Source organism: Camelina sativa, chromosome 4 (assembly GCF_000633955.1).
Source record: "Camelina sativa cultivar DH55 chromosome 4, Cs, whole genome shotgun sequence".
NCBI lineage: Eukaryota > Viridiplantae > Streptophyta > Magnoliopsida > Brassicales > Brassicaceae > Camelina > Camelina sativa.
The window spans coordinates 21,763,567-21,773,765 of NC_025688.1; the positions used below are offsets into that span (position 1 = coordinate 21,763,567).

General features: G+C 35.8%; 3 protein-coding genes across 3 annotated transcripts; 1 reads left to right on the forward strand and 2 right to left on the reverse strand.

Moving 5' to 3' along the window:
* Positions 934-2,452, reverse strand: LOC104781706. The gene has a single exon (XM_010506434.2). The coding sequence runs from the start codon at positions 2,302-2,304 to the stop codon at positions 1,213-1,215; it is 1,092 nt and encodes a 363-aa protein (XP_010504736.1). The 5' UTR covers positions 2,305-2,452; the 3' UTR covers positions 934-1,212.
* On the forward strand, positions 5,367-6,250 carry LOC104781707 (VQ motif-containing protein 25-like). Its single transcript, XM_010506435.2, has one exon. The coding sequence runs from the start codon at positions 5,430-5,432 to the stop codon at positions 5,973-5,975; it is 546 nt and encodes a 181-aa protein (XP_010504737.1). The 5' UTR covers positions 5,367-5,429; the 3' UTR covers positions 5,976-6,250.
* LOC104781708 (probable plastid-lipid-associated protein 9, chloroplastic) lies at positions 6,425-8,273 on the reverse strand. The gene is made up of 7 exons (XM_010506436.2): positions 7,919-8,273; positions 7,598-7,719; positions 7,426-7,509; positions 7,223-7,319; positions 6,915-7,131; positions 6,766-6,818; positions 6,425-6,679 (listed from the first exon to the last, which is right to left on the reverse strand). The coding sequence occupies exons 1-7, from the start codon at positions 8,159-8,161 to the stop codon at positions 6,584-6,586; spliced, it is 912 nt and encodes a 303-aa protein (XP_010504738.1). The 5' UTR covers positions 8,162-8,273; the 3' UTR covers positions 6,425-6,583.

Sequence of the window (10,199 nt, forward strand, 5' to 3'; positions counted from 1 at the left end):
AAAAAAAAAAAAAAAATGGGATTGTTGTGATGCTTATTATTGTCACTTGGGCCAATTTTTGTAGAAACTGAAACAGAAATGATCTCTCTTCTGCAAAATCGTTGTTCTTAACCTCCTCCACTAAGAAAGAAGAGACCTTATAGGGACTGATTATTTATTTTATTTTTTGGTTGTCTGTCGGACAAATCATTTATGAAAGGTTTTTTATTTCATTGAAAAATTGTTTGTAAACAATCTAAAGGCGCACCGATTTTAGAAAAAATGTTGAGACCAACTTTGCTCGTTTTATCGTATCAATTTAGTGGACCCAAGCCCCAAGCACCGAATCCATTACCGGTTTTAAAACCAAACGCACCCAATCAAGAGAGTCCAAATTATTGTAAGCATTTATTAAGAAGAATTTGACTTGTACGGAAGCATTTAATTTAATCCAAATTATTTATGAGATAAACAGTATTGAGTTTTATACTATTTCAGCACAGACCAGTGTACTTACTGTATGCAATACTTTCGTTCAGGTTTTCTGCACTGAACAGTGACACTGAGTTATACAAACATATACATCCACCATACCGGCATTGAACTTAACCAAAGGATGGAAGAGCGTGGAGATCTTGCCGGGACAACATTATGACCGGTTTCAACGAGTATGTCTTCCCAAGAGAGAGTACTGAGATAGTGACATATCCTCACCCTTCTAAGATCACTTCGATGAAGAGTAAGAGATGCTGAAGTCCATACACCTTGGTCGAATAGAAACCACAATCTGTCAATCTCCCTCAAACCTTTCTGTTTTTATTCTTGTTATTTGACTCTTCACACGATCCCAGTTGTCGATACTGGTATAGTTAACGATCGGAAACTTTCCTTGATTTTTCTTATCGATTACAAATCCATAGATGATTCTTCTAATCTAAACCACACACATGCTAATGCCACCATCAGAATATATTATTATTCAAGCTCATAGTTCACCATCAAGCAATACATTGATTGATGATATAATACGGACGGATTCAAATAAACTCAACACGCTAAACCAGTTTCCGACAAAGACAGTTCCAAAGCATAATCTCATATAAAAAAGAACTCTGAAGATTCCAACAAAAGATCCCAAAAAAAACAAGTTTACTGCAAATATATACAAAAGCAATAGCTAAATTAAGTCGACAAATGTAGTTTTGCAATTCAAGATTACCATTATTAGAAGCTTCAAGCTGCTCCTTTCAAGGCTTTCTTCAGCTCCTCTGCTACGTCACCCTCTTCCTTGCTTTTCTTACCGCCGTAATCCGACGTCGTCGTTCTCTCGCTGCTCCACCGATCAGCTCTCGATCTTCCGCCATTGTTGCTCCTCTCGGGTTCGCGGTACTTTGAGTGCGATCCGTAATCTATTGTCGCCGGCGAGTATGGCCTGAAGTTTGAGATCATCACTTCACGGAGATCGTCTACGGCTCTCTTTAACTGTTTGTTCTCCGTTCGAAGCTCCTCCATCTGCCGATTCACGGCCAAACACACCTCCGCCACGTCACCACTACTAGTGAGTTGACCAGGACCCGAAACTTTACCCGGATCGCTCGTGGACTTGGTCAATTTAGCATCTGAGCCGTCCACGTGTTCGATTCCGATTTTATTCATCACCAAAAACGGGAACCTCCTCAGCGAAATCGCAGCCGTTGGATCAAAATCGCGTCTGATCTCCGTAGGAACCCTAACGCCCCACCGGAAATTCAAAACGGCGCGTCCTCTCACAGGCAGAGACGTCCTCGCCGCGACCTCGACGCCTGAGAGCAAACCAGCGATATCTCCGGCAGAAGTCGAAGGCAGAACCGTGACTTTCCTAAATCCTCCGCCGCATCCGTTGACCGCAGGACTATCGACCACCTCAATCGACGAATCCTCTTCCGAAACAGATCCATTCATCGATTTGATCTCGAATCCAGACGAGGAATGAGACTTTTTGATAGAGAAATCGCCGAATTGAGGTTTGAAGTGAAGCATAAAGCTAGGGTTCCCTTTACCTAAAAGATTGAATTCAGCGCTCATGAGCATGGAGCTTGACGTCGGCGAACCGAAAGATCCCGTCCCGGTTTTGACGATCAGCGAGAAAGGGTTCCACGAATCGTTGGGACGGTAAGCGACTTTGAGAGAAGGTCCAGATTCGAAGAACGTAGAGAGGCTGAGGCTGAGCTCCTTTGATTCTCCGGCGACGATTCCAGATTGAAAAGGTAAACCTAAGATACTGAGAGGAACCTTAGCCCTAAAAAGAGGCTTTTGCTCTTCCCGAAACTTCATCGACGCCTTCATGATCGAATTCGAATCCAATAAGTTAATACTACGGAGAGAGTACAGTGAATGAGAGTAGAAGGATTTTTTTTTTATACAAGTTTTTTGATTTCTAGTTTTAAACGAAGATTTCCATTTTTTTTTATTCTTAAGAATTGGGAAATTTGTAAAAAGATTCTGGTTGGACATGAGGATAGAGGATGAAGAAGTTGTTTTCCAGTTTTACCCTCGGGTTATATGAAGAATAACGGATAATGCATACACTGGTCTGTGCTGTAATTACGTGGAAGTTCTGAGGCGAAAAAAGATAAAGCTGGTGAATGCTTAAAAAAAATGAAAGGTGGACAAACCCCCCTGCTGCTTTGTTTTATCTCTTCTGTTCTACTTCTGTCCTACTTCTGTCGTTTCAGTTTTTTTTTTTCTCTCTCTGGCGGATACATTAAGCCCGTAAACATAAATGGGCATCTTTGGCCCAAAAAGCCTAGTATTACACTATATCACTATTACGAATGAGGCCTGTACGCTGGGCTCTCTTTCACACGTGCGTCTTACAAGAGATGAACAAAAAATCGCAAGACCGTAGAACAAAGGTTAAGGTTGTGGGCCTTGTGGCTGTCTGATTTAGAGAATTCGTGTTTACTCTTTTGGTCGTTGCCACTTTTAGTTTTTAACTTTTTATACAGATTCCAGTAAATTAATTACAAGAGATAATCATACGGTAATTTTGGATCAAAGATAATAACTAAATTAATTAAATAAGCTGTCTACGCTAACGATGGAGAGAAGTATTGGAATATTTATCAAGAGCTGTACTAAATAGATTATGATTATTATATATCTCACGGTTTATAGCAGAATTTACCAAATTACAAACAGACGACTTTGCAATATATATATATATATATATATATATATATATTCATTCATCTACGTTATAATATCAAACACAAATATTTTTGTAAGTTCCCCAAACAAAAAAAAAAAGTCATCTTATTAGCTTATACAAAAATCATACTTGTTGAAAAGATGTAGAGGGGGGTCCATAATTCCAGCTAAGCTATAGAGAGAAGGTACAAGAGAAGAAGTTGTAAAAACTGTGGGAACCACGTCAAACAAACACACATATGGAGAGGACCACAATCTCTACGGCTCTTGGTATGGACAACGTGTCTTACATCCAATGGTTTAGTTGCCCGCGCATGTGGGCCGAATCTAAAAAAAGAGCAAAAGACTCGTGTGTGTTCGACTCTGAGTCTCTGACGCACGCATTTGTACAAAAGGCCTCAAACTACAAAAAACCAAATCTTTTCCGTTCAGTTTCACCTCTCTCTCTCTCTCTCTCTTTTGTATTTCTGCCCGTTGGATCTCTTTCATATCTCTACTCTTAATCCGACGGTCATTGCCCCGTTGTATTTTATCCTACCTTGTAGTCATATTGATCGAATCATTCACCATTGAGTCTATTATTATGCAGTTTAGTTCGATAATTTAGACTATGTAGTTTGATTGTGGAACAGAAAAACTTAGGGGTTTTATTTAAGGGTTTAGTCCTTTTTATATATTTTAAAACTGAGGATGATCGACACACGTATATTTATTCTCTAATTAATTGACGTATTTTAGTTAGCATACAAACATAAATAATAGATTTATAGCTAATTGGTTGTCTTCATTATCTTATTTTCTTGAAAAGTTGTCATAAATATATTAATAATTCTAATGTAGAATCTCTCTCTATATATATATATATATAGCTATGCGTATTGTATTGGTATATTCTTTTGTTATTCGTGGTTGATCACTAATATTTATGAGCTTGTAGTAGTTGTATATAAAGATTTCGATTTGTTTTAGATAATGTATATACGTATGGGTTGGATGTTCCAAAAAGATATGCATAGAAGTATTAATATATATAAACTTATTTTAATTTAAAATTGAAAGGAAAAATGGTGAACGATATTACAGACGTCAGGAAGTGAAACTGCCCTCGTGCATTAAGAGATAAAAGGACGTATGATCAGACGACTAAAGGTAAAGAAAGGGTAAGTGAAAGTCACCGCAGAGTCATACCATTCCCATGTCTTCTTCACATTCTACTTTTCCTTATTATCTTTCACTTACCTCCAGCCTCCACTCCAACCTTGTATACTAACTCTTCTAAAATCATTTCTGTTTGGTAAAGGTGTTCTAAGATCCTTTAATTGGGTCACTAATGAATAATTAGGTATCCATGTGTATAAAAACTCGCTTGCATGCAGTTAAACAAATTTACTAGTACTTTTGTTTGTGTGTGTGTTTTTTATGCATGCAAAATTTTGCGACTATATGTGTGTGTGTGTGTGTGTTTTTAGCTGATACTTTAGACCAAACATGAAAAATTAAAAGTCGTCTATATATATGCAAAACTTTATATCTATCATTAACTAAACGTTAACATAATTATATTAATTAAATGAACACTGTATGGTTGGAAAAAAAAAAAACAATCATAAGTTTGTTGAGTTTGTGTTCATTACATGGGGCCAAGTTTGCGAAATCTTACTTATCTATACCACTTGCAATTTATATATCTCTTGTACACAAGCACACATATAGACATATAACATAAAAAAATTCCAACATCACATTAAATATTAAAATGAGATATTAAAGAAATTACAACATGAAAAGATTAATTTGGTTAGTGGGAGGGGACCAATGTGCTTCTTGTTCCTCTATTCCATGTCTTTAAGAAGCTAGCATACTAACACATCTTTCTCATAATACAAGAACTACATGTAATTAACTAGTTTTTTGAATGATAAAATTGTATAATCCAACTAGTTTCCCCAATAAATGTAAACCAACAAGACCAGAGAGATCCATTCAATTAGTTTATAGAACAACTCCTAATTATAGTATAGAATTTTACATTACGGATAAATTTATTAATTTCGGAGATGTGTTTTGAGTACAATATAATTATCAAATAGATAAACAACTGCCTATTACTATTTAAAAGGATATAAGTTCATACTTATCAACTTTTTTTTTCTCCTATATAACCTTCAAATATCTCTTCACTTACTATCAAACTCATCATCTCTCTCTCTACTCTTTTCTCTCCCTATACAATAAATTTATAAACCCTACTGATTCTGAAAATGGAAGCCACGATCTTCGAGAAAAGAAGAAGCTCGTCATCAAGCATATCGATGCACAAACAGTCATACTCGATAACAAAATCGAAGCCAAAGATCCGAATAATTCACATATTTGCTCCTGAGATCATCAAGACCGACGTTGCCAACTTCCGTGAGCTCGTCCAAAGCCTTACCGGCAAACCAGAAGACGATCAGAAAGCTTCCAAAGCAAAACCTAGAAGAGATCTTCATCGTCTTCACCGTCAAGTACAAGACATGATCAGCACAGAGAAACTACGAGAACCCGAGCAGCATTGTGATGATCAAGGCTTCTGCTTTAACTCAGAAGAGATCTCCATGACTTGGAACGGTAATAATGTCGCTGGTGAGAGCTCCGGAGGGTTCTTGAATGGTTTGGGAGATTTCGAAGGGTTTATTAAAGAACTTGGTGAATTTCCGTATTTGCCCTTGTCTTCAATGGATGCTTCTGCTTCTTCTAATTCCTCTTCTTCCTCTCATTTACATGGTGGATCAGTTTTCTCAGATTCTCATCACCAATTCGTGTAACTCTGTCTCTCAAACGATGTATTTTTTTTCCTTCTATTTAAATGGTACGTCTTATATTTTGTTTATTAGGTTTTTGTGGAAATGAATTTAATTTATTACTTTTTCGTTTTGTTTTGAGTTATTAGTAATAATTTAGTACTATTATAATCAATTGATTTGATGAAAAGCTTGGACTCTTTTCCATCTATCCCTTAAGGTCTCTGATGAGTTGTTCGTTGTGATAAACATGTGATTTACACTGATTTATGTTTTATGTCTAGCTTCTGCCTTCTTGTATGTTTTACTAATCGATTGACTCAAAGGAAATTATATATTATATTGAAGGATGATATGTAAAATTTTCGTTTTGGCAAAGTGACAAATGATGAGTGATGGTGATTGTAAACACCCATAATAAATTGTAAGCCCACATCATAATTTATTTTGTGTTCAACTTCAACCCCACATCATAAATATTGAATCCAATATATATTCACTAGTGAAATAGACAAGGCAAACATCGAATGTGACAGACAAGGTATAGAGGAAGGGAAAGAGGTTTGGTTTCAGTGTATCCGGAGATTTACTGTAAACTTGTATTCACTTTTTGTTTTTTACATTTAATTTGTCTAACTGTTGTATTCAAGATTCTCTACAACGCTCGATGAAGACGATGTTTCCACCCTTGTTAGAACTTCAGGCACTCCTGCTGTATCTCTTATAATCTACAAACAACAACAAAAGAGACTCGTTTTATGATAACCTTGTTAGCTTCAACTTCTATGAACATAATAACATTTTAAAAACTTACAAGAATCTCGTCGTCTAGATAAGATATCATGAAGAATCTTTGGTAAGTTCCACCTGAAAGTCAAATAACAACAACACTGGTGGTTACAATGTTTACATGTGTGTAGGGGAAGATCTTAAAAAGATGCTTTATATATGTGGCTTACGCACCAAGGGGAATTCTTAGACCATTGGCTAGAGTATCCTTGATAGGTTGAGGAAGCTGCTGCAACGTGGTAGAAGCTTGACCCAATAAACCTCTTAGCTGTTCAGGTACTGCTTCTTCAATAACCGTTGGCGACTCTAGTATTCCTTCTAAATACTCTTCTTTCATCCTTAAAGGCCCTTCTATTGTCAATTTTGATGACAGGATTATTTTGTTTTCAATCTGCATATATTAGTTTCAACAGATACACTTTCTGAGACTGGTACTACACATTCATAATTCTTATCCAGAGCCAAAAAAAAAATATAGTTACCGAGTTTAGGAGTTTGATGTTTGCAGTTGCCTTTGTGTTATTATCCTTAATGACTATGTCCATAGTGGATAGACTCACCAATGCTGAAGGAAACCTCCTGCCACAAATTTCAAAACAGACATAGGAATGCTTAAAACTCTCATTATATACAACCAAAAGGTGTCTGTGGTAATCGATGAGCAAAGATTTTTAAGAACACTAACTCGAATATAACCCGAGTAGCAAGTTGACCAGGAGTGTTGGATCCAAACCACTCAAAACTCCATCTTCCTTCAAGATAAGGAGACCTGGAAAGCTAATTAGAGAACCAGTTACAAAAAAAAGGGCATTGGTCCCTCAAATAAAACATCTTGAAAAACCGAGCAAGCAACCTACGTGGTTGGTCTAGGAGTTGGATTAAGCCGCTCAAGAGAAGTTATTCTCTCATTCACATCAATCCTTTGCACATCAGTGATCTTCCCTGTAACTAAAGCCTCAAATCCTCCAGCATCATTGAACTGTAAATCTAAAATAGTCTCAGAACTTTCCAACAACATAGTGAAATCAAAAAACACAAACTTTCACTTATCTGAGCAATCTAAAGAATCTCCAATACCAAATACTAAAACTCAAAACCTAATCCTCACCAAATTTCTAAGAAAGTAGAGCTGAAAAGTTTTGATTTTTAAGACATTCGAAGAGAGAGGAGGATCTTACGGCGAGAATCAGAGACTCCTTAGCAGAGAGACGCTCCATTTCCCTAGCGTAAACCAAAGGAATCCCTTGAACAGCTTCTTCTTGAACCATAGCTCTGCATATCATTCTCCGGTTCCTCCAACCTTTCTTCTCCGGCTGAAAACTGAGGGAAGCCTTCGTCGTCAACGGTGGTGATACGGAGGATGAGAAGCTCAATTGAACTGCAGAGGTCCCAGAAACCGAACCAAGTTGTATCAGTGCCATTTGAAGATCAAAGATTGTTTTTTTTTTTTCTTTTTTTCGCAGCGTAGAACGGTAGTCTGAAGGAGTTAGGTAGCAGACAACGGGACAGCAGATTCACGAACTAGATTTTTTTTTTGTTATGAAATAAAAAACTTAAAATTGTAAAAGAAAAAGACTTATAACAAAAATTGTACTCTTATGTTTGCCTGTTTTGGGGTTTTAATTAAATCAGTTTTAAATTAAAAAAATATATATATTTAGCATAAGCAAGTTTAGAAGGTGAGGAAAATCTCATCCAGTCTCTCAAATATATTATAGTATTGAAACCATGAAGAATTTTATGGGTTTTAGGTAGTCATGGGCATTCGGGTATCCGTTCGGGTTCGGGTCGGGTATTTCGGATTTTCGGGTATTTCGGTAAAAGGGTCCTAGACCCATTCGGGTATTTTTAGTATTCAGATCAAATTTCGGATAAACACCCATCGGATTCGGATCGGGTTCGGGTTTTATTCAATACCCGAAATATACTTCAGATTTGGATTCGGTTTTGATAATTTACATATTAAGCTTACTAAAATACTTGAATGCAATCGGAATTTCAAATATATATGAATTCAAATCTCTCCAACTCTGATATTAAAAGTGAAGAAAATGTATGGCATACATATTTCTTGTAGAAAATGTTTTATTTGTTTTGTATTTCTTCTTCTTTGTGTTTTTTAATATGTAAAAATAATATTTTAGTATCTAGAGTTCATGAGTATGGAATAAAAAAATGCAATTAAGTCTCTACATAATAAATAAATTCTCTCATATCTTAATTCCTTTCAAAAAAATGAAAGATGTACATAGTAATATATAAATAGTAGAGGTTTGAGAATTAGTCAAAGATATTAAAGTGGCAAAATGGTTACAATGCACCCACTTAATGTTTTAGGTTATTGGTTTGAATCCCACTAGTGACTATTTTGCACTATGTTTATACATGTTCGGGTTAATTCGGGTACCCGTTCGGATATCGGATAATACCCGATCGGGTTCGGGTACCCGGTTTTAATAAATCCTAGACCCTTCCAGGTATTTTAAAATTTCGGATTCGGGTTCGGGTCGGGTTTTTCGGATCGGATTCGGATCGGATTTTTGGGTTCTGGTATTTTGCCCAGGGCTAGTTTTAGGAAACTTGGACTTTTGATAGATTTTAGGGAAGCTGATATGATTTTATGAAAAATTCTTTCAAATCCCACCTAAAACCATGAGATTTGGATTTCTGTATTTTTAACTAAACAAATCTTTTCAAATCCTCCAGAATCCCTAAAAGTCATTAAAATCCAAATCCACAAACTGTTTTGAATAATAGTAGATTTTAAAATAGATTTTTAAATCATCAGTTCAATAACAGTGGATTTTAATAGACTTTTTAAAATTCATGATTGAATAACATAATATTTGTAAATTTTATAAAAATTACATACGATATCAAGTTCAATACACCCCTTAAGTCTCTAGAGGGTTTCTCAAAGTCTCTCAAATGAGAGATTTACTTTTTTCTTTCTTCTATTTTTTCATTATTTTATATTTTTTTTGAGTGAGAAACTCCCACTTAGGCATATCAATTAGGGCTAAAGCCCGCGGACTAGCCTGGCCCGGCCCGGAAAAACATCGGGTTCAGGCTTTAATATATATGTTAAAAAAAATCGGGCTTTTTGGGCTTAGCCCGTTTGGGCTTAGCCCGTTTGGGCTATAGGCTTTTTTGGACTTAGCCCGATTAGATTAGGGCCGGCCCGAAAAGCCTTTAAACAAATACTTTTTACTTTTTTGTTAACATTTTTATTTGATTGAGATATTTGATTAATTATTTTATTGTGTTTGTATAATATTTGTAAAATAGTTAAACCTGTAATACATTAACAGATGCTTTGTATTTCAGGTCTAATAACATTTGTAAAATATTTTTAAATTCCTGTAAAATGTGCAATAAAAACATTATGTTTACTCTTAAAAAAAAAAGAGAGCTTAAATATTAAAAGAGCATCTTTGTCCCAAAAAAAAAAAAAAAAAA

Excerpts from the sequence above, each read along its gene's own strand:
- LOC104781707 (XM_010506435.2), top strand. The coding sequence starts at position 5,430 with ATGGAAGCCACGATCTTCGAGAAAAGAAGAAGCTCGTCATCAAGCATA.
- LOC104781706 (XM_010506434.2), bottom strand. The coding sequence starts at position 2,304 with ATGAAGGCGTCGATGAAGTTTCGGGAAGAGCAAAAGCCTCTTTTTAGG.
- LOC104781708 (XM_010506436.2), bottom strand. The coding sequence starts at position 8,161 with ATGGCACTGATACAACTTGGTTCGGTTTCTGGGACCTCTGCAGTTCAA. Across the intron at positions 7,720-7,918 it reads AGGAGTCTCTGATTCTCGCC|TTCAATGATGCTGGAGGATT; the intron begins GTAAGATCCTCC and ends TTAGATTTACAG. Across the intron at positions 7,132-7,222 it reads ACATCAAACTCCTAAACTCG|ATTGAAAACAAAATAATCCT; the intron begins GTAACTATATTT and ends TAATATATGCAG.